Source organism: Schistocerca cancellata, chromosome 9, assembly GCF_023864275.1.
Source record: "Schistocerca cancellata isolate TAMUIC-IGC-003103 chromosome 9, iqSchCanc2.1, whole genome shotgun sequence".
In the NCBI taxonomy this organism is placed as follows: Eukaryota; Metazoa; Arthropoda; class Insecta; order Orthoptera; family Acrididae; genus Schistocerca; species Schistocerca cancellata.
Window position 1 is genome coordinate 397,334,754 of NC_064634.1, and position 25,071 is coordinate 397,359,824.

Below are 25,071 nucleotides of genomic sequence, written 5' to 3' on the forward strand. Positions count from 1 at the left end.
GTCTGTGTTTGCAACTTGTGTTGCAAAAAACATTCAGACCAACCTCAGGAAACAGAGAAAGCGGTCAAAATGGTGTAGACAGTGGCTGCTAAAGCGAAAGCAGTTTTCTCACGTAAATTTACTGCAAGAGTTGCAGGGCGAACCTAACGACTGGCGAAATTATTTGCGGATGGATGTCGAAACTTATAATTATCTCTTAAAGCTTGTAACCCCTCATAGTATGAGAAAAAATACTTGTATGACAAGGGCAATTTCTCCTCATGAACGGCTGGCGGTAACATTAAGATTCCTAGCAACAGGAAGGAGCTACAAGGATTTGGAATTTTCAACTGCAATATCGAAACAAGTGTTGAGTGAAATAATACCCAAAACATGTAAAGCTATTTATGCTGTCCTGAAGGATGAGTTCATGAAGGCAAGTCAAGTAAATTAGGTCTGTCAAGTTACAGATAATATTTTTGGTGTTTTAGACGTGTTTGAAACACAGTAGGCCTATATTATTAGAGATTATATACCTAAACGGCCAATGAGCTATGGTTTACTTTGTTTCTGAGCAGGCATTTTCAGTTCGCTACTGTGTAGAAGCAACCTGTTACAAACTTTTGTTCCAGGATACAAAACTCCATTCTGAATTCTAGACAGAGATTCATTATCTGCCTGAAAAGCTTTACTTGTAGTACTGTGGTTGTGAATACTATAGTTAATATAGTTATACTATTGTTTTACATTACCTCATGTTCCATTTCCTCGCACATTGACACTCCAATTTCATCTGCAATTGTACTCCTGCTTGGTCCTGGCATTTCTTGATCACTAAGAAAGCCAAGCAGATCAAAATACCATAACGGTGGCTGGTATACTTTATCTACTCCCACACCAGATCTTCTAGATTTCTGAACTTTGGATAACTCTTTTTGGTAAACAGTTCGCAACGAATTTTTTTTTTTTTTTTTTTTTAAATTACTGTTTCTCTGTTTGCCGAGGTGTCAACTGCCCGCAATTTTTCAATAGGAGCATTGTACGCTGCTGTCTTATTGTCTCGGTCACTATGTTCTTTACTTTTAATCTTCCACAAACACGGGTGGTTTCTATATATTTCAATGAATTCACTTACAAACTCTCGAGAACACTGACGAGTATCAGCCATTTTAATGCCCTGTGAGCACAAATACAAACACTAGACTGAGCAAACAGCTGTTTCGCGCCAGATTTGCGGCGATCTCCTGTCCACACACTCCAACTTGTCTGCGCAGATGTGGTTTGAACCCACGGGTTTGAGAGGTTTCGCTCAAACCTCCAACTCCAACTTCCAGGTTTGCACACACCTCAGGTTGGTGCAAATCTTCTGTCCACACGCAACGATCTGTCTGCGCAGATGTGATGTGCGCAGACAGATCATTGCATGTGGACAGACCTTTAGTTATATTTCTTTTTTGCTCTCTACTGTTTTAAGAATTATTTACAAAATATACATTTTTCAAAGGGCCATAGCACTTACAAAAATTAAGATAAAATGAAAATACATTATTTCTTAACACTTATGACATAGGGTCTAATATATATTTTTTCCAGAGGAATTCATGAGCACAAGTAGACATGACCTGTAGGATTTGAGATGAAATCACCCTAGAAAATGTAGGAACATAAATGATACAATGTCCCATGATTCAAAACACATTATAACTAGTAAAGGTGACAGAGACAACCAAAACCAAGAGCACTACAACTGCTTTTCCGAACTGTTACTAAACAATTGGCATCAAAAACTTTCACTGCTCTCATGACTCTCTGTTCCTTTCTTATGCAGTTTAGTATGAATCCTTATGAGAATTTTAACTTTTAAATAAATTTACACAGTGTATAGTATTTACTGTTTATTATAATCATATAAAATCAGTCAATTTAACACAAAAATGTGCTACATCTATAATACTGAACAAAATATTTTGTTTCATGTAATGTAACTTACATTACTTCACTTAAACCATTTCACAATGTAGAATGCTTCACTGCTTTATAACATTGAACTTAAGATCAAGCTGTAGCAGATAGAATGCCCAAGGATTTATATAAATGGTCTGTGTTGAAAGCTATCTGCATATTGGCTGCACCTGGTAGAAGACCCAGTCTTCCATAAATGATGGTACAAAGGCCTGGTCACGTGTAAATTTCACTGGTACGGGAAGCTGTTTAAGTTGTGACTCAAACATACTGAGAGCACTTGGGCATGACACTCCATTGGCCTACAACAAGTTTTGACAGTGTAAAAACAATATTGATAATTTCAGTAAAGTCAATAAAACAAAGAGTAACAGTGTGAATGGCAGAACTGCAGCATCTGCTTAGTACATGGCAAAACTGAAAAACTGTGATATATACAAAACAAAGACAATAGATGTATGGTTCTGAGTAACAATATCTGTTCTTCACAAAAGAAAACAAATTTAGGATAAAAGTAAAAGTAGTGGATGAGGAACAAGTATTTTGGAATCCTTGGTATGCAGAAAAGATACAATACGTTCAGATATTATAAGTAATACACTCCTGGAAATGGAAAAAAGAACACATTGACACCGGTGTGTCAGACCCACCATACTTGCTCCGGACACTGCGAGAGGGCTGTACAAGCAATGATCACACGCACGGCACAGCGGACACACCAGAAACCGCGGTGTTGGCCGTCGAATGGCGCTAGCTGCGCAGCATTTGTGCACCGCCGCCGTCAGTGTCAGCCAGTTTGCCGTGGCATACGGAGCTCCATCGCAGTCTTTAACACTGGTAGCATGCCGCGACAGCGTGGACGTGAACCGTACGTGCAGTTGACGGACTTTGAGCGAGGGCGTATAGTGGATATGCGGGAGGCCGGGTGGACGTACCGCCGAATTGCTCAACACGTGGGGCGTGAGGTCTCCACAGTACATCGATGTTGTCGCCAGTGGTCGGCGCAAGGTGCACGTGCCCGTCGACCTGGGACCGGACCGCAGCGACGCACGGATGCACGCCAAGACCGTAGGATCCTACGCAGTGCCGTAGGGGACCGCACCGCCACTTCCCAGCAAATTAGGGACACTGTTGCTCCTGGGGTATCGGCGAGGACCATTCGCAACCGTCTCCATGAAGCTGGGCTACGGTCCCGCACACCGTTAGGCCGTCTTCCGCTCACGCCCCAACATCGTGCAGCCCGCCTCCAGTGGTGTCGCGACATGCGTGAATGGAGGGACGAATGGAGACGTGTCGTCTTCAGCGATGAGAGTCGCTTCTGCCTTGGTGCCAATGATGGTCGTATGCGTGTTTGGCGCCGTGCAGGTGAGCGCCACAATCAGGACTGCATACGACCGAGGCACACAGGGCCAACACCTGGCATCATGGTGCGGGGAGCGATCTCCTACACTGGCCGTACACCACTGGTGATCGTCGAGGGGACACTGAATAGTGCACGGTACATCCAAACCGTCATCGAACCCATCGTTCTACCATTCCTAGACCGGCAAGGGAACTTGCTGTTCCAACAGGACAATGCACGTCCGCATGTATCCCGTGCCACCCAACGTGCTCTAGAAGGTGTAAGTCAACTACCCTGGCCAGCAAGATCTCCGGATCTGTCCCCCATTGAGCATGTTTGGGACTGGATGAAGCGTCGCCTCACGCGGTCTGCACGTCCAGCATGAACGCTGGTCCAACTGAGGCGCCAGGTGGAAATGGCATGGCAAGCCGTTCCACAGGACTACATCCAGCATCTCTACGATCGTCTCCATGGGAGAATAGCAGCCTGCATTGCTGCGAAAGGTGGATATACACTGTACTAGTGCCGTCATTGTGCATGCTCTGTAGCCTATGTCTATGTGCCTGTGGTTCTGTCAGTGTGATCATGTGATGTATCTGACCCCAGGAATGTGTCAATAAAGTTTCCCCTTCCTGGGACAATGAATTCACGGTGTTCTTATTTCAATTTCCAGGAGTGTATATTCTTACTTTCCTACTGCTCTAAAAAATGAGATACAGGTTGCAGTTAAGCTAAATGATTGTCTTGTCATTTGTATATCTGACCATCCTGCAGAAGCTGTTCCAATTTGTTTGTTGTAAGCGTACTAATTCTATTGCTATTTTGCTACTAATGTAACTGTTTGCTCAATATAAAAAATCTGATATGTCAATTAAAGAGATTCACAATTATGGCATATTACACTAGTTTCACTATAAAAATCTTTCATACTGGTTAATATATGGCAACACGATATCATTAGGAAGCATCCAATAAACAGGCTGAGAAAATTAATTAAACACACACACACACACACACACACACACACGCACACACACGCACATGCATTTGCATAAGAGCCGGCCGAAGTGGCCGTGCGGTTAAAGGCGCTGCAGTCTGGAACCGCAAGACCGCTACGGTCGCAGGTTCGAATCCTGCCTCGGGCATGGATGTTTGTGATGTCCTTAGGTTAGTTAGGTTTAACTAGTTCTAAGTTCTAGGGGACTAATGACCTCAGCAGTTGAGTCCCATAGTGCTCAGAGCCATTTGCATAAGAGAGAGATGGGGGAGGGAGAGGAAGAGTGGTGGTGGGTGGGGGAAGGAGTCAAGACTAAGGCTAGGAATAGCAGAAATATACATGAGAAGCACAAAATAAAATGAAGAAAATGAATAATTAATTAAAATAAATACTAAATGATGGTCAGGAAGAAATGGGAAAATCTGAAACCAAAAAGAGGGACAGAAAAGGAAGAGGAGAATGGAGGAACAGAGGCAGGATAGTTGAAAGGGGGCAGAGGCAGTAAGATGGGGAATATTGACGTTTCAGGTCAATGGATTGCAGAACTGTGAGATGTGCTGGTTTTAAGCAAGTGTACAATCCTGAGGCAAGGGCATGTCACCTCCTTTAGGATCATGCCTTGTAAAACATTGTGGCATTCAAAAAAAACTTCAAGTTGAGAACATCTTTTCCTAATTAATAACTGATCTAATTTTCATCAAGTGCTTTGAGTGACCATTCTGTGTATGTGCTTTATGCATGATTTCCAGTATGACTATTGCTTGAAGCTCATGGTGAAAACAATTAGGTTCTGCGTTGTATTAATAAAGAAAAATAAAACTGTCAGTCCAGCTGGGCCCAAGAAAACAGTCTATCAATAATGGTAAAAATATGTCATAAATAATAACATCTGCTATAGTTGTTAATGTTGTGAGTACTGGTATTAAATCTGCAATAGAGTCTCAACTTACATGAGTCATGTACTTTCCCGTTCGTTTTAGAACTTTGAATGAGATATTTAAAATTAGCCTGATGAAATCCCACAGTTCTCCTTGTGGTGTTGACGACAGTGGTATGTCAGTAAGGTCAGCAAACACATAGTCAAATTTCTTGCCTTTTTTGATGAATTCCTCAAGTACTTTTACACAGTCATCAACAATAATCTGTAAAAAGAAAAAAAATTACAAGTTAATGTGATCACAAAGCATACACTGGCAAATGCAAGACAGTCCCTACTTTGGAATGCTCAGACATGTTTGTGCTTGTGGCACCTCCAATGGAATGCATTTATGAACAGCATTTGATGCAATATTGTTTGTGTATGGAAGCTACTGACACTGTAGATATTAGTCAACAGTAAGTTACAAAAATAACTAAAAAAAAATGCAGATAGTATAATGGTAGTGGCAGCAGTGTTGTAGAAGCATACAACAAATGTTAAAAATTGAACTGAGTGTTCAACATTGAACTCAGCTTAATTTGCCTATAGGCTGATAATGATCAGATATTATGAGATATATGGAGGTAAGAAAGTAAAAAGTAATTAGTTATCCAAAACATTTACGACATAATAGTTATGATCACAACACTTCCTTGTATGGCAACAGCAACATATCTCCTAAATATGAAGCAACTTTGATGAGCATTTTTCCAATAGCAAGTTTGTAAGCCAGTTCTGTACAAACCTCATAGTTCTCTCCTTTATACTGATCTAGACAGTTACCACAACAAGAGCGAAGATGTTTCTGGCATGCCTGCATCACCTGCTCATCAATCTGTAAAAAGAAGAAATTAACAGTGTAAAAGTTACAATGCACAAGTGAATTATTCATCAGGTTATGTGGGACCATGCCAGCCGAAGTTACTTCGATATGGAATGAGATAATGCATAGTTTACAGAATACTGATTAAAAAATTTATAAATAAAATAAACTAAATAACTAAGAAACAAAAGCAAAAAATGTTTAGAGAGTGTACAAATAAATAACATATCTGAGAGAAAAATTTTCATCTACTGCAAGCAACTATTGTACACGGGTATGCCTCAACATAACATTCCCACCATGATTTAAAGACCTTTGTGTACGAGACTTAAGGAAGTGTTAACTAACAGCAAATTGTTTGTCCTTCTTGCATTCACTGAATAAAAACTGCAGATTCATCTGAATGATTCAATACTGTTAATAACAAATCCTATTGTGGTGTGTATGTACATGGATGGTAGAGGCAGAATTCCAGGACATCTAAACAAAGTTTGTAAACTGACACTGCAGATCTGTGGGCTAGTAATATTCTTGGTCAGTACACAAAGTTGCCCTAAAATATGATACCCCACAAGATAATATAGTGAAAGTAAGTGCTGTAAACAAGCCTTCAAAACATTACATGTCAGTGTCAGAAACAGTGGCGATATTATTCTTGTAGAGAAGACAGCAGCACTCAGTTTCTGTACAGTATGTCTAACATGATACTTGCAAGACAGCTTTCCATCAGCTGTCACTCTTAAGAATTTAAAATGGACAACTTCACTGACTGTTTGACCAGCTGGGGACAATAAAATTTTGATTTCACAAGAGTTCAGGATTAAGTACACATTCCATTTTGATGTACTAGAGTGTTACTCCACTTTGTGAAAAACATGTACTGATGTTATCAAGAACTCAATATCCTGTTTCAGAGCATGCTCCACAAAATGACAGCTATGTTATTGGTGTCTGTCTCACAACTAGATGGCATCTAGATTTTCCTCCAGATACCGCTTTCTTAGAACTCTGCAGCTGGGAACTGGTGTTCCAATCTGTTCTTGATTATCGCTAACTACCTGGCCTTAATTTACATTTATTTCTTTGATCACAGCATTTCTTTTCAGCAACTGTTCTTTCCTTCACTTCTTTTTAGTTTCTATATCTTTTATTTTCTGACCTATCAGTTTTTCCCTGCCATCTACCTCTACCACATACAATGTACTTAGCTTTCTGCTCTTATCAACTCATGCATGATGTTATGTCAGTAATCTCTGTCTTACTTATTGCCATATCATCCACCTTTTAACTCTCAGGTTTTCAAATGTTGTCCAGAGCAGTCCCCAACAATCAGTCTTTCCTTCTCATCCCATCTGGTAAGCCTACCCTGACCCAGGGTTCTGGGCAACCTTTCTGAACTCTCCGCATTTCTTAAACCTCACCAGTCCTTTTTCTTCATACCTGTTCCCACCCCTTTGACCCTTCTGCCAGAAGAAGGAGCCTTTGACTCCAAAAGCTTGCATATTTACTTAAGGTTTACCTATGTTTCCTTGTGCCATTGCTTGGTGAGTAAATTTTATCTATCCCCATTATGAATACTCTATTAGTTAGATTATTTACATTGCATTATATGTATTTCACAACACAACTTGTGTCATCTGCAAAGAGAATTTTCTTTGAATCATCTGTCTGATACATACTAAGAAAAGTAATAAACACAGAACACAACCCCTATGGCACCCAAGACTTTGCATAGGTCTCACCCTAACAGGTTTGTTCCCTTGTCTGCATATCACATAAAACATCAGCTTAAAGTGCACACCATACAGCATTTCATTACAGTGTGTTGTACTGTGAATAGACTGCAAACATAACTTTGTTCATCTTAATTCTCACTCTACAGAAAATTATTGTTATTTAGTGAAGAACTACCAATTTAGTATCCAACGATAATCAGGCTCCCCCTCCCCGCCCCAGTCCCGAGTACTGATATGGAGGAAATATCAGGGCAAACAAACTTGGGCTTCATATTATGGCTGCAATGTTCTCCAATAGAAGTCACTGCCACCATCACAGGCATGTCTCATAGGCCTGTCCACTGACATGACAGTGTCCTTAAATACCACAGCAAAAAATCCACCATCAAGAACAGGAACTGCCTGTTTGTTCCACCAGTCACTGTGTCATTGCCAGTGTCATTTATCAAACTGCATCCTACCAATGCTGAGTTGACAGAAACATGGTGATGAGGACTTTCTCAGCATGCAGCTATTCACTGGGAAACATGGCTCATGAGTTTCTATAGCTGTGGCTGCAATGGCTGCAGCTGCAGTAGCAAGAACTGCAACAACAGCAAGAAAAGCAATGGAAATTCCAGCAACAATACCATGAATTTCTGTTACAAATACTGCAAAATGAACAGCCTGTGGCTGTAGCATCATCACCTTCTTCTCAACCATCATTTGCTTTGATGAGGCAAATTAAAGTTGGGAGTTCTATTAACACAGTTTTGTTCTTCACTGCAAGGCAAGTCATGTAACTGACTTCAGTGTCACAATGGATTCTAACTGTGCTCTAATAACAAACTGTTTCAAGTGGTGCAGAAGTTACACATACTCTTGGACCCCTATACCTTGAGCTTTTTTCATGTTCATGGTTTGATGACTGTCATCAAACCATGAACATGAAAAAACTCACCAAATCCACACTGTTGCAACTAAGTCCAAATTTAACAGTATATGATTAGAATAAATAAACATACACAGTATGGTCTGTTGACAGTTTGCCTCAACAGGTTTAGCACACAAGTGGGATTTTTCATGTAAATAGTAAGGTGCGTAATATGCCGAATCATTACTCTGTTATGTTAGTATACATCTAGCTCCTGATATGGAAGTTAATGCAAAGGGTTTAGAGCCATCTGTCTAATCCTGCTTGGCTATCTGGGTGGGTCATAACACAGCTTCTCTACATGGTAACCACCATTCAACCACATCTAATGAAATTACATCTGGATCTATCATCTATATAATCTACACCAGGGCTTAAAATTTTTGTATTTAACATAGTTATCTACTAATATTTTGTTTTCTAATGAAAGTTTGCCTTGAAAAACTTATTACCAAAAACAGAGTGTGACAAAAAATTTTAATGGTCACTGTAATAAAAAGAATAAACTAGACAGTAATTGTGAATACGTACCTCTACCATTGTAACAAACTTTGGTTTCTCTTTCAAAAGTTCCCATAAAAGAGCTCCATCTCCTCCACCCAAAATCACTATCTCTTTTCCTTCATAATTTTCCTTCCCTCGCTGCATTAATGTTTCTGTGTATATCAGATCACTTTCAGCCAAATCTGTAGACAAAATATAAGTAGATTATTAGATTGACTCATTCCATGCACCACACACACACACACACAAACACAGATATAATGTACACAAATAAATATGAAGATTACTCACTCTGATGTTCATCCAGAACAAGTAAATTTCCAAGTGTTCGAGAATGCATAATTCTTATTCTCTGATAAGGCGAAGTAGTTTCATATACAATACTGTCAATGTCATATTCCAAAATACGGTCATCTGTAGATAAACAATTTCAAACACATTACAAAAGCCTAAATTTGTTTATAAGGGATTCACGTGCTACAATTCAACTGTATGGAATTTTATGTCCATGGAGCTGAATGCAGTTGCACATTACATAATGGAAATTTTGATTCAGAACTTAAAGTACTCATAAAATACAAGAATAACCTATTATAGCACAAAACAGTATAAAATGTTTTTATCGAGTGATAATAAAATAAGGGTAAAGCATTTTTCTGAGCCAACAATGCTCCTAACATTTTCATTTCACCATATGCTGAAGCAAAGTGACTTTTTAAAAGTGAAACTGCAGTGTGTAAATTTTAGCAGTATTTGACAGCATTTGATAGAGAGGTCTATTGATATGATGTTGGCTGTGGTTTGCAGTCAAATATTTCAGAAAAAGACGCAAAGGATGCTCACTATGTGTAGGTGAAGAAGAGCAGTCATGAGTGCTTTAAAAAGAGGGGCGACAGTGACATTACACTAGTTGTAGTCTGCAGTTAAGTATTTCATAAAGACACACAAGGAATGTGTAATATATTAAGACCAACCAAATCAGCACAGGTCCTCATATTTGACCCAGTTGTCCACTTCTATTAACAAGAGAACTTTCACTGTATACCACAACAAGCACTATACCACTGTAATCCTCTTGTAAAGGATTCTCAAATTCTGATAAAACATAGTCCTTTTAAATAAGCAGTATTTGTTTCACAATGTTTTAAGGGGGGGGGGGAATGTTATGAGCACTATCGTGAGAGCCAAATGCTCACTGGCTAACAAAGTAAAATTTGTCCATAGATTTTTTGATAAGTTGACAGTCCTGGAGAGATTCCAAATTAACAACATGGATTATGCACGTCTCATTGCTGTATACTGCTACTAGTGCATGTGAGTGTGCCGAGTGTAGTGTCACCGCATGTACGTGTATGAATTGGTCACCAACTGTATCAGCTTGAGCCAGCTGCCAGAGACTGCCTGTCTAAGACGTGCGCATGGTGTAGTCTCCACCACACAATTTGCCAGTGACTTGCACATGTATATGTGCAGAGCAGCGCTCATTGACTCTCTTTTATGTTCTTACAATTGTACTATTCACATCAGTGCTCTGTGCCTTCTTATGTGGGGATCAGTGAGAGTCTGATTTCCATTACTGTTCAGCAGTTCATAAATAAAGTTATATCTGTGTTACTTGGACTGGCTTTGTGTATTTCTTGGTTACTACGTGACTGGCGATGATTTTGGAATGGTTTCTGCATGTGCAATCTTTAAGTGCAGTTTCATCACATTTATTCATTATGCACGCCATGCGACCACCTCTGATTGAACAGCTTACTTTGGCTGCAACCATTTTGTCAGGTTCCGTAAACAGACGGGGTACATTCCACTGATCTATCCACCTACTTTTCCTCCACATTATGATTCAGCCAAGGTCTGGGAAGTTTAAAAAAAAAGAAGAAGAAGAAGAAGAAGAAGACTCGGGCAGCATTTTTTGGCTTTCAGTGTGACAGACTCGAATTTGTGCAAAGCCTTCTTCCTCTTGTGGAATCCACCTAAGGTGTATCAATTACTGTGTCAGCTTGCCCCTTTACAAGATCCATCAGCTCTTACTTATGATCACATATGCAGTTTGTTGTCCTACTACCATCACAAATGAATGCATCTCATAGTGGTGTGAGATACACCTCCTCGACCAGACCATATCAAACCTCAAATGCTTAAATATCTATCAGTGGATAACCAGTGCCATCTTCAACCACATCTGGAGCAATGGCAAATTATCACTGCAAGTGGAAAAAATGCTTTACCCTTACTTTATTATCACATTGCAAGTATCATTGTTCCAGTGCTAAAACCAGGTAAGAACCCACTAGATATGGACAGCAATCATCCTATTAGCCTCACCACCATTCTGTGCAAGCTGCTTGAACATATGGTGACCGGCGGTTGTATTCGCTCTTTGAGTCTCAGAGCTTTCGGGCTCTGTCCCAGGGCGGCTTTTGCCAAGGTGGTTCCACGACTGACAGCTTGTCGTACCTGGAGTCTAACATATGAACATCCTTTTCCTGCCGTCATCATTTTTTTGCCATCATTTCTGATCTGACGAAAGCCTATGCTACCCCTTGGCAACACCACATCCTCACTACACTACATGAGTGAGGTCTCTGGGACCTTCTCCCAATTGTTATACAGAACTTTCTATCACTCCACACCTTCTGAGCTCAAGTCAGTGCTTCACACAGTTCCCATTTCATCCAAGAGAATGGTGTCTTGCAGGGCTCCGTACTGAGAGTACCTATCTTTTTAGTGGCCATTAATAGTCTAACAGCAGCTGTGGGGTCCTCAACATCACCTTTTTTATGTGATCACGACTTTTGAATTTTCTTCCACTCATCTACTATTGGTGTGGCTAAACATCGACTACAGGGAGCCACACTAAAGATGCACACATGGGGCCTCACCCACGGCTTTCAGTTTTCCACTGCCAAGACTTACGCCATGCACTTCTCTCACCACTGTACAGTTCCCCTGCACACACAGCTTTATCTCGATGACCATCTCCTTAATTTAGTGGACTATTATCACTTTTTAGGCCTCACCTGTGATGCTAGCTTAATTCAACTTCAACATCTTCATTAGCTTAAGCAAAAGTGCTGACAGTACCTTAACATTCTTGGGTGCCTGAGTCACACCAAATGGGGTGCAGATCGCCCTAAACAGCTGTACAAAGCCCTTGTACAGTTCCGTCTTGACCGTGGGAGCCTGGCACATGGTTCAGTATCACCCTCAGCACTGCGGATGGTTGCCCCTATACACCACTGTGGAGTTCGACTTGTGACAGGAGCTCTCTCAACAAGCCCAGTGAACAGCCTACTTGTGGAAACTGGGATTCTTTCACTGTGTATCAGGTGACAACTGCTTGCCAACGATACTGCACGTTCGGAGTTTGCCTCAACATCCACATTACTGTCTTCTTTTCCCTAACAGCAGCTCAGATCAGCGATTACAATTGCTATCTGTGTCTGGTCCCTTCTCACTGAACTCGAGTCTTTCCCTCAATCACCTTTTCTCTGAGTCCACTCACATACTCCTCAATGGTGTATACCTTGACTACAGCTTTGTCTGGACCTATCACAAGTCCAAAAAGACTCAGTTCATCCTGCAGCCCTCCATCACCTACTTCCCTCTATTCTTGACACATCCTAGAGTTCAGAAGTAATTTACACAGACATTGGGTTCGCTTATGCTTATGCAGGACGTACTGAACAGTGCTCCTTGCCATATGGCTGCAGTGTCTTCACTACAGAGCTGATAGCCATCTCTTGCGCTCTTGAGTACATCTGTTCCTTCTCAGGGGAGTCCTTCCTCATTTGTAGTAATTCCTTGAGTGCCTTATAAGCTCTCAACCAGTGCTATACTCACATCCTCACCATCCTCTGGTAATGGTGATCTATGGTTCCATTTATGTCCTTGAACAACATGGATGGTAAGTGGTCTTCATATGGACCCCAGGACATATTGTAATTCTGGGAAATAAACTTGCTGACAGGCTAGCCAAAGAGGCTACTCATAAATGGAGTCCGGAGATCGGCACACCAGAAAATGATCTCCAATTGGTATTATGCCATAAAGTTTTTGGTAACTGGCATACTGAATGGCATTAACTATGCCCAATACATTACACGTTATAAAGGACACAACAAATGTGTGGAGATCACCCACAGAGTCACTCGCAGGGACCCCATTGTCCTTTGCCGACTCCACATTGACCATACTCGGCTGACTCCTGGTCATCTGCTCCGTCGCAAGGACCCAGCCCAGTGTCGCTGCAGCTCTCAATTGACAGTGGTCCACATATTGTTGGACTGTCCCAATCCTGGTGCCCTGAGGCGGACTTTCAACCTCCCTGATGTATTACCTATGGTGGTAAGTGACAATGCCTCAATGGCTGATATAGTTTTAAGTTTTATTCAAGAGGGCGATTTTTATGACTCAATCTAAGGGTAGGTGTCTGCCCTTCTCACTCAGGCTTTCACCCTACCTGTATTTTAACTTTTCCTCATTTGGTCTGCCGCCATCTGTTCTGACATGGTGTTCATCTCTTCACCATCTGTGTTTCTCTTGCATTGTGATTTTAGAGTGAAAACTTTAATGTGCTGCAGAATGGTTGGCTCATCCCTTTTTTAGTCTTGCAATCTGCCAGCCCAGGGTGTCTGATATATTGTTTTAAAACCTTCCATCGTTTCTTCCTTATAGTTAATGTTTTCCATTTTTGCTTGCTACTTTCATTTTCTCCTTCGGTGTGGTTACACACTTAGTTTTACACATTTTGTTTCTTCCCAGTATTTCAGGTGATAGGATTCTTTTGGAGTATGATTTTAATCCTTGACCTGTGTGACTAAGAAAAACGGCACTGATGAACATGTAGTTTAGCCCTTTACCCTACAAACTAATCAACCAACTACAGCGACAGGAGTTGAATTATACTGATATTGCAAGAAACCAAACCAGTCGTACAGGGCCTGGGCAAGTGTCAATACGTTACTGACACCTGTAATAACTCTTACACAGGCCAATGGTGTGCAACGTAATTATCTGTTAAGTCCAGAGAAGATACTGCACTAGAAATCAAATAACACAATTTTCTGAAGTTTCTCTGGCAGTGGGTGATCAAATTGAAGCACCAGGCAATCTGGCACTAGTGTCAGAAGATGTGCCCACCAGGATGACAGCTGGTGTGAGGAAGCGGCAGTGGCAACATTAAACATGCAGGCCAAATGCTGAGTTGAACAAGGTCAGCCCAAGCAGCCTCAATCGACATAGTGTCAACATTCTCTGTCTCTCAAGTTATTTATTGAGTTAAGTGTTTTTCATTGAGTTATCCGGCTACAGTTCGACACAACTGCTGCAGTAACATTACGGAATCCCCAGACCTATGACACCAGTCATGCCGGAGGACCTCAGTTACACCAATGTGGAAGCTCATCAGTTATAACAGGAAGCTCATCTGTTATAACAAACAGAACATTGCCATGTTGTAACAATTTATGGTATCTACCTCTTACAAATCAGTGGTTTGCTCCATAATATTTACTGGTGCGAGGTTACTTGTAACTTGCTGATTGTTCAGGGTGGAGACATTTCAGGCATTTAGACTTTCTATCACCAATGCTGTTCACCTTGTGTCCAATCAGGTACAGTATTCTCAGTTGGAAATATTGTGCGAGGAGAGTCTAATTTCCATTACTGTTCATGAATCAAGCCATTATTTGGGTTACTTGAACCGTCTTCATGTATTACTTGGCTACTACACTCATATTACCTGCCCTCCAGCAGGAAAACAGGAATCCAGTGGAGTAATGTACAGAAACATATCAGCAAGATAATGACAATACCAGAATGTGGGATGTTATTGCCTTCCAGTCACTAATCTTTTATCCTCTTTGAACACAAAGAACACTGTACAAAATAAGAACTTGAAATATGAAATTTAAAAAATGAACATTAACTACACTCCTGGAAATGGAAAAAAGAACACATTGACACCGGTGTGTCAGACCCACCATACTTGCTCCCGACACTGCGAGAGGGCTGTACAAGCAATGATCACACGCACGGCACAGCGGACACACCAGGAACCGCGGTGTTGGCCGTCGAATGGCGCTAGCTGCGCAGCATTTGTGCACCGCCGCCGTCAGTGTCAGCCAGTTTGCCGTGGCATACGGAGCCCCATCGCAGTCTTTAACACTGGTAGCATGCCGTGACAGCGTGAACATGAACCGTATGTGCAGTTGACGGACTTTGAGCGAGGGCGTATAGTGGGCATGCGGGAGGCCGGGTGGACGTACCGCCGAATTGCTCAACACGTGGGGCGTGAGGTCTCCACAGTACATCGATGTTGTCGCCAGTGGTCGGCGGAAGGTGCACGTGCCCGTCGACCTGGGACCGGACCGCAGCGACGCACGGATGCACGCCAAGACCGTAGGATCCTACGCAGTGCCGTAGGGGACCCCACCGCCACTTCCCAGCAAATTATGGACACTGTTGCTCCTGGGGTATCGGCGAGGACCATTCGCAACCGTCTCCATGAAGCTGGGCTACGGTCCCGCACACCGTTAGGCCGTCTTCCGCTCACGCCCCAACATCGTGCAGCCCGCCTCCAGTGGTGTCGCGACAGGCGTGAATGGAGGGACGAATGGAGACGTGTCGTCTTCAACGATGAGAGTCGCTTCTGCCTTGGTGCCAATGATGGTCGTATGCGTGTTTGGCGCCGTGCAGGTGAGCGCCACAATCAGGACTGCATACGACCGAGGCACACAGGGCCAACACCCGGCATCATGGTGTGGGGAGCGATCTCCTACACTGGCCGTACACCACTGGTGATCGTCGAGGGGACACTGAATAGTGCACGGTACATCCAAACCGTCATCGAACCCATCGTTCTACCATTGCTAGACCGGCAAGGGAACTTGCTGTTCCAACAGGACAATGCACGTCCGCATGTATCCCGTGCCACCCAACGTGCTCTAGAAGGTGTAAGTCAACTACCCTGGCCAGCAAGATCTCCGGATCTGTCCCCCATTGAGCATGTTTGGGACTGGATGAAGCGTCGTCTCACGCGGTCTGCACGTCCAGCACGAACGCTGGTCCAACTGAGGCGCCAGGTGGAAATGGCATGGCAAGCCGTTCCACAGGACTACATCCAGCATCTCTACGATCGTCTCCATGGGAGAATAGCAGCCTGCATTGCTGCGAACGGTGGATACACACTGTACTAGTGCCGACATTGTGCATGCTCTGTTGCCTGTGTCTATGTGCCTGTGGTTCTGTCAGTGTGATCATGTGATGTATCTGACCCCAGGAATGTGCCAATAAAGTTTCCCCTTCCTGGGACAATGAATTCACGGTGTTCTTATTTCAATTTCCAGGAGTGTACAATTACAATATGGGAAGTCCTGAATGAAACAATGGAGGGACTACAGGTAACCACTTATGGTGTATTTAATGCCTAAAGCTATCAAAATCCATTTAAACAAAATTGAAACAACCTCCAACTCCCTCTCATTCTCACTCTACATTCACGGTCTCACCTCTGCAGTCTTTATCATCTTCTGGTCTCACCTCCCTCTCCCAATCTACTCCTCCACTTCACTGTGTGCACCTGCAGCCCACCTGTCTGTGCACAGGTGAGTTCACAAATTTCACATTTCCATTCCATCCCCTTGCTGTCTTCCTAGCCTGGCCCCCTTCCCTCCCCTTATCCATCTCTGCCTTTCTTGATTTACTATTCAATCAAAAGAATGAGCAATTCTTAACTTTTTGGATTATACACCTCTTCTGTAAACTTGCTTTGGTTTTTTTGTGTTAGCAATTGCTGACAGTGCAGAAAGAGATGATTGCCTGCTTATGGCATAAAATATAATATGACACAACCTTCACACAAATGGCCTCCCTATTCATTCTATGAGAGGCAATCAAATGAAAACTGAACACCTGCCATAATGCGACCATGGACTGGTTCCATTAAAAAGTAATCACTGCAGGCATTAAGACATTTATTCTACTGGGAGCCGATATGATCAATTCTTAGCCCGACTGAAACCGATGTCCACGCATGTCTTTCTTAAGGTCACCAAAGATGTGAAAATCATCAGATTAATCACCAAACTTTAGTCTTTGTCCAACTGTCAGTGAGGGGCATGTGTTGTTGTGCAACACGATAATTCCGTCCATCAGAATTCCTAGGCCCTCTGACTCTACGGCACGTTGCTGTTTCTGCCGCGAACTGACTGTTGTTCCACACTTAAGGAACTTGACGAACAGAGGAAGCATCCTGTTGCACAATAACATCCACTCCCACACTGTCAATTAAACAAAAGATACACTTCGACAATTTGCTTGGACAATACTGCAACATCCTCCATACAGCCTGGATCTTTCATTGTGTGATTTTCACATCTTTGGCGGCCTTAAGAGAGACGTGCATGGACTTTGGTTTCAGGCTGATGAGGAATTGATCATTTTGCCTCCCACTGGGATAAATGTCTTGATGTGTATGGCAATTACTTCTGAATGGAACAATTCCATTATCAAGTTGTGGTGGGTGTTTGGTTTCCATTTGACTGCTCCTTCTATGAGAGTGTTGCAGTATTCAGGAACAAGTACAAGAGCATACAATATTGACAATATGTGTACAACTGAAAATGCACATTCTTCATGGATTCCCACTTTCCACGCAGTATTCACTTTCATTTTCTGGTCGTGAACCATGCTATGTTAGCACTATTTGCACCTGGGTAAGAATGTATGAACTATTTCAATAGTCACTGGTGCAGATATGGAAAAGTGATGACACTTGCACTGTAACTGATTGATATGCTAGTTGTTCAGTCTTTTTCCAGAAAACAGACTTGATTGAATTTGAAACATTATTATTTTTCACCAGACAAATATTTGTTGCATTTTGTTATTCTATCAACTAGGCCTACATCGTATGCAGAATTTTTTCATAATAAATGTCAGATATTATTCTCTTGCTGGGAAAAACATTATGTGAAGGCAAGGACTTTTAAAGAATAGATTGACTAATAATGATCGAAAATTTATTGAGAAATGGTATACTGGATAATATGAGGTTGTTTTTTTTAAAGATAGTGAACTAGTTCCAAAAATTTAGCTCTTTTACATGTTTAAAAACTGCAAGTATTTCATTTTGTTTTATACTTCATACATACATTCTTACTGAAGGGAACAATTTGTTACTGTAGTCTAGAATTTAAACACTCAGTAATAATAAAGCACATGTGAAATAAGCTTACCTGCTGCTGTGAAGTATCTGTCGACAACAGCTCCAAGTTCTATGGCCGGAAAGGCATTGCTCCTTTTGCCATGACATTTCTTGATTAAACTTTGCTCAAGTTTCCGAATACACTGGAATAAAGAATATTTCAACTGAAATTACTGCTCTCCTAGATAACATTAAAATTATAGTTTTTGGAAAGTTAGTTTCAAGGGATTGCTGCAGAAATGAATAATGTGCACTAGCTCATATGTTGGAAATATTCCACAATATGTAGCATTGTACTCTGGCTTGGAACTGAAGAGATAATTAAATCAAATCAAATATTTTTACAAGTGGAGCTCAACCAAGATATTCATAGTAGAATCCATTCTGAAATCTATATATTTCTGATATACGCTTTTTGACAGTAAATTTATCTTATAAAACTTTACTCATTCCATATCCCACAAGGAGTGCTGCTTAAAACATGACTCATACTCGGGGGACAAAGGATCAAATTCCTGTTTGGCCATCCAGATCCAGGTGTTTCAGGGTTTCTTTAAATCATTTGAGGCAAATTCTGAAACGGCTCCTTCATTAACTAAGTCAATGGAACTCATATCAAATCAGAAACAATAAAAAATAAAACAGCACCAACACTGGTACTGTGACAATCTTGATTGCAGCTGTCTTGACCTGTGTTATTGGGTTGATGGTTGTATGTTACCACTGTATAGATAAACATCATATACATGTAAAAAACAGCACTTGTACAGAAGAGTATTATCATCTCTCTTATGCCAAAAATGCAGATGTGCCAAAATAGTGATTCTGAATAAAGTGAATCAGGGAGTTTAATTTTTTGTGTTCCTTGCTATGGAAAAATCTTGAATATGATTAGTTGTGATAGTGTTGAAGAAAATGGAAAGTCCAGTATCTCCAAAGTTCAAAAGAAGTGTACTTTGTAGTGCCATAACAACGAATGTAGCACATTCACCATTTTGACACTCTGTTGACTCATACTGTGTAACATGAAAAGGATGAATGTGGCAAATCATCCTCTTGGTGCTGCACTGAATGCTCTCACTTCACTGTGCAAGTACGGATGTTCTACATACATTGATTAGATCTACCAACAAATTTTATTATGTGCAATTACAATTACATGTTTTGTCATTATTTGTGTCATCTCACGCATAACAATGTATTGAGACAGGCGATTCTAGAAGTCGGTCAAGGGGGAGGGGGGGGGGGGGTCTTAGGAGGGAGAGGGGGTTTGGGGGACTGGAATATCACTTAACTAAAGGAGAGTTGGGGGTCTTCCACTGACAAACTGGTAAAATTTGGTTTTGCATAAAGCAGTTTTTGGTAACCATTTTGGAGTTCAAGGTAAAAAATGTGTATTAATAAATAATAAGATGCCCATTTTAAGTTAAATGATATTTATTGGCTTAGATAGTAAGCTATTTGTTGCTCTTATTCTTTTGTTAAAATGTGTTTGAAATACACTGATTTCTTAAGTCATTTTGTCCAGTGCAATATGATACTCCATTTGGGGAGGGGGGGGGGGCTATAGCCCCCTCCCTCCTCGCCACTGCCCCTGTATTGAGAATACTTCAGCTGTTCATTTATCTATTCAGTTCATTACAGCAATTATAAATGTCAACTCTCATAGCTAAAGAGCACACCACTATTTTCACAAAAAGTGTTCAATTTTATAATTCAGTCATGAGAAATATGAACATATTTTGCACTCTTATCTTTAAATTTGAAAAAAAAAAGAACTTTTTTCTTTAGATGGTCACAGGTATATTGAAATCTTACTTGTCAACTATCAGATATTTTACATTCACATTAGAAAAATTTCAGCCTTCAGACTGTATTGAAACAAACAGCACTGGTGATGACTGCGTTGTTAATTGGGGCAATAACATCAGTAATATAGATACATGCAACCAAGATGAAAGGAACCTACGTAAAGATGTAGTAGAAGAAGATGAAGTAACATTCTTTATGAACCCACTGAGATTTTCATCACTCATACCTGCTCTGTATCAAGAATAATGGCATACACCGATGTTTTATGTTAGTAGACATAGACCACCAAATCAAGAAGTATGTGTTTTAAATAACAAGGAAAGGTCAGATGAACAAAACCAGTTTGTTGCAAATCATATGCAAAAATGGCCAAGAAGCAAATAACAAAAAATATACAAAGTAGCTAAAAGTATTTGCCTCAGAGCAAACTGCCATGATATTTTCATACCTACCTTAAATGTGACTGTAGTTATGACAGAAGTACTCTTTCAAAATGCTGTGATGGTATGTTAAGCAACACCAGTGTGGCAGACACCAACTACATAAGCTGTCAGAGAGTATGGTGATCATATATGCCAGTACCTCTTGAGTTATGCTACCACATCATTAAGATCTCCACCTGTGGCTGATATCAATGGGGCCCGGCAGGTGGATTATGTGTTCGCAATGTAAGTGGACAAAAAAAGAAGGTATTTCAATTCAAGCCTGAGTATTACTGTAAAAGAGGCCCTACAATGTCAAATACGAAGAGGATGAATGCAAACATGAATGTCGATTCCCACACACATACAAAAAAACTTTCAATTTCTAAAGCAAAAATTAAGAACCTGCTCACTACATGCAAGAAACAGTTGATTCTAAAGAAATCTCATTCACATTATCATTGTCCACTGAATGGTGGAAATGGTGGGAATATGTTAGCAGAAGATGTTGTCAAGAACTAGAGAAAATTCTGTTCCTACATAAAATTGCTGATTGCTTCTATCCAGTCACTTGCTGAGCAGTCTGATGTGGCAGTAGAAGACAGCAATGGGAAAGCTTTAGTTTTAAATTTTTTGTTTAAGAAATCATTCACACTGAAGGATCATACCAACATATTATCATTCGACCATCGCAGAGACTCCTGGAGGACATAGTAGCAGGTATCCCTGGCTTAAAGAAGTAGCTGAAAGAGTTGAAAGCAAATAAGTCGCCAGTTCCAGACCAGATTCGGAGGGGATCAAACAGCAAGGTCATCGGTCCCATCAGATTAGGGAAGGAGGGAAAGAAGTCAGCCTGACCTATCAAAGGAACCATCCCCACATTTGCCTGAAGCAATTTAGGGAAGTCATGGAAAACCTAAATCATGATGGCCAGATGTGGGTTTGAACTGTTGTCCTCTCGAATACAAGTACAGTGTACTAACCACTAAACCACTTCGCTCAGTTGCATTGTATAGGTGTTTGGGGAAGAGGGGTTATGAACACTTAGTAGTCAACCATAGTATTCAGTTTAAAGATTGTGACACTGAGGCTTGCACTAACACCATAGGGGAATTTTTGGGGCAATTAAATCTGTTATAGGGAGAGTGAAGATGCACTCTTCCAACCTGCAATCTCATTTAGATTAGTATCTCCCTGGCAGAAGATACTTTTTTGAGAATTTTTGTGTTATTGGTGGTTTTTGAGAGCTATGGTGAGGATGTACATGCCCAAGGTGGTTGGTTGAAGGCGTCTGATTCGTGTGGAGCAGGGGGGAGGAAGGTGGGGATGAGATTGTGGGTATTGTTGGCAGCTTTTTGTTTTTTTGTAAGGTGTGATTGATTTTTGTTTTCATTTTTTTTTTCTTTGTGGGTTTTGTTTTTGGGAACAGTATTGGGTAGGCTGGGGACGGATTGTGAGTGGGAGGTTGATGGCGTTTATGGAGATGATTTGTGGAGGCTTTTGTTGGTAGGTAATTTTTGTTTTGGTTTTGTTTTACAGTAAAATGTAAATGTCGTGTGACTAGGGCCTCCTGTCGGGTAGACTGTTCACCGGGTGCAAGTCTTTCGATTTGACACCACTTCAGCAACTTGCGCGACGATGGGGATGAAATGATGATGATTAGGACAACACAACATCCAGTCCCTGAGTGGAGATATCTCCGACCCAGCCGTGAATCGAACCCGGGCCCTTAGGATTGACATTCTGTCGTGCTGACCATTCAGCTACTGGGGGCAGACTATTCTACAGTAATTGTGGTGCTTTGTCTATTTTATATTCGTGGTATTTCAGCTGCATTTAAAATATTCTAGTCAATATGGGCTTCTTTCGGTTTTCGAGTATTGGCTTCGGCGGTGTTTTGTGAGTTATGTAGGTGTATGAAGTTTAAGGCTGTGGTCTTTTTATTTGTGGTTTGCCAGTAGATATCGAGAACGACGTTTGAGTTGTCTAAGTCAAGGGAAATGTGGTGTTTTGGTATCGTGGGCTTCGTTTGAGTTATATAGGTCGAGTGAAGTGTACGATTCCTGTTGGTTTTGTGGCTGTAAAGTTTCTCTTATAATATTTGTTTTGGCATGGTGTGGTGTTTCGTATTGTTTTATATTTAGCTTGTCCCCGCCATAAAACTACTTCCCACGGTTGTCCCATTAGTTTCATTCGGTTGTCCCATTAGTTTCATTTTATTGTTGAAGTGAGACGTTCTTGTGCCGCTTTTATTTTGTTACCGCTTGTTGGCATGCATACGTAGCAACGGTATCGTCGCCATTTTGTACACTCTGCGAGTTGACGTTTCTGCCATAATGATGACGTCACAGGTCAAAGCATACGGGTGGAATCGGACACTTCCCTAACGTTGTGATAAGGTTGCGGTCCCAGGAATACTTTCATTTAGTGGTAATAACAACCACATACTGCTTATAATGGAAAGCTGACTAAAACCAGAAATAAGTAGCTACTTCATATCTACACTTTACAAGCCACTGTGAAGTTAATGACAGAGGGAACTTCCCTCTTGTACCATGTATTGGTACACCTAAATTTTCATTTAAAATGGAATATATAACAGAAAGACAGGTTAGATGTTGATGGCGGTAACATACCTATTTCGCTTGATTAAAAGAGTACAGCACATTACCTATGGAAGACAGGTGTTCTGGTTTCAATTCTGGACCAGCCAGCCGACAGTTTTAATTTACTGATCAGTAATAGGAATTGACACAACATCGTTGGCACAAGATCTAGGTAGATATATTTATTCATCCCATCAGAAAGCTTTTCGTTCACTTATAGTACTGCTCCTTTATAAAGCACATGTAAAGTGTGTTACTGTAGGTACTACCTGCATATAGTTTTGTCGTGTTTGCTTTGCTGACGGTGGACAATGCAGTATGAAAAGTGTTCTCTGTAAGCGTTCCATTGGTCTTGAATAGCAGCAGAGGGCAGCCAAGCTTAATGACCCAGTTCAATGGAGGGAACATCAATAACGCCGCGGAATCCGTCCGTTATGTGAAACATTGTGGGGAGGTTTGAGATTTAACCCACAACAAGAGCTTTATGGCAACACCTCTTCTTACCTTGGTGACTGAATGATCCATGCAACATGCAAATAACAAATTACCAAAAAACATAACTGGCTTTGAAGATTCCTTTCAGCATCAGTATCATTTTAAGTCTAGACCGAACACCAACACGTTGGCGACCTCGACTACCGTTTACATTTTGAGTTCAAAAAACAAGAACAGAAATTAAACTTTACTGGAGAACTCACCTCAAAATTGAGAAGTGGTTTCTCGTTGTCCTCCTTGTAATACTCGATAGCACAAATCACACCACCCGCCGAAAAACATTTGACACTCACTATAGAGTCTCTATCCGCTGTATACACTGATACAAAGATGTCGCCAACTTGCATACTTTTCTGAAACTTCAATAACGGAAGGTAATCGCCTAAGACACTTTCCACGTTTTCCAGTAACGTTTTCCGTTCATCTGCAAATACAACCGTAACCAAAATGTTAAAAACGTAAAATTTAACTCTATAATCTTTTCATTGCTGCACTAGATTGTTTAAAATAACGATAAATAACTACGAGAGGTAGTCATAAAACTTTAATTATCACCACAAAAAAATTAAGTTACGTAATTAGTTATTTGTTTGTTTTCAGATACAGGTCTGCAGTCTTGGTACACACTGAAATCACTGCGCCACAGGAACGTAGTAAGCCAGAACAGAGGCTGCACGAACTGGCGTAGCACATTATTGTAGTGGAGTGTCGAGCGGTAATTCGTTTCCGGCAGCAGCGGAAATGCTATAGCTTTATCAGATCAATACAGACGGCTAAAGAAAGTCATCTGGATCGACATAGCCACAACATTTCGGCTGCTGCAGCTAAAAACAAATCATCGCACGACGCTTCGCTTTAATAACGACCTATGCCATTCTCCTTTGTCTCCTCTAGCGGCGTGTTAAGGTACTGTGGCAGGGGGATATCTATCAATGTACACCAGGGTTGCAAACTTAACGTATCGTTTTAATTTTTATTAGATCACAATTAAAACTTTATGACTACAACCCGTACTGTGTTATCGCAGCATTTGAAATGTATCTTTAAAAATAGCGTAATTTACCTTCATTCGTAGTACACGAACGGTTTACAGAGAAACCTACAAGGATGGTGTCGACGGGCATGTTGGAGAGACTGGCTCGGTAACATGTAGACCCTGCTATATATCTGCCCTCCATGCGGCGCAACGTATCGGGCGTGTTGCAACACAAGGAAAACCGCGGGAGTATATTTCTTCGTGATCGCCAGGTACATCCCCGGTTTTGTTTGCAGGTATGCTTGCTGAATCTTGATTGTTACATAACGCTAGAGAATTGCAAACCACTCCGTTATATCCACAGCAGTTATAAT

The 25,071-nt window shown here is 41.2% G+C and overlaps 1 protein-coding gene across 4 annotated transcripts; it reads right to left on the minus strand.

The window, feature by feature from the left end:
* Positions 1–1,924: 1,924 nt before the first annotated feature.
* On the minus strand, positions 1,925–24,846 carry LOC126100471 (spermine synthase-like). Of its 4 annotated transcripts, none has more exons than XM_049911078.1 (8): positions 24,785–24,846; positions 23,925–24,145; positions 18,418–18,529; positions 9,467–9,589; positions 9,203–9,357; positions 5,945–6,034; positions 5,231–5,422; positions 1,925–2,243 (listed from the first exon to the last, which is right to left on the minus strand). In XM_049911078.1, exons 1-8 carry the CDS (start codon positions 24,843–24,845, stop codon positions 2,091–2,093), a joined length of 1,107 nt encoding a protein of 368 aa, XP_049767035.1. In that variant the 5' UTR covers position 24,846; the 3' UTR covers positions 1,925–2,090. The 4 variants fall into 4 exon arrangements, with proteins under 4 accessions (XP_049767035.1, XP_049767038.1, XP_049767037.1 ...); XM_049911081.1 differs by lacking the exon at positions 24,785–24,846 and adding an exon at positions 24,349–24,537; XM_049911080.1 differs by lacking the exon at positions 24,785–24,846 and adding an exon at positions 24,296–24,537.
* Positions 24,847–25,071: the final 225 nt, after the last annotated feature.

Excerpts from the sequence above, each read along its gene's own strand:
- LOC126100471 (XM_049911078.1), bottom strand. The coding sequence starts at position 24,845 with ATGCCCGTCGACACCATCCTTGTAGGTTTCTCTGTAAACCGTTCGTGT. Across the intron at positions 9,590-18,417 it reads CAGATACTTCACAGCAGCAG|ATGACCGTATTTTGGAATAT; the intron begins GTAAGCTTATTT and ends GTTTATCTACAG. Across the intron at positions 5,423-5,944 it reads ATAAAGGAGAGAACTATGAG|ATTATTGTTGATGACTGTGT; the intron begins GTTTGTACAGAA and ends TTCTTTTTACAG.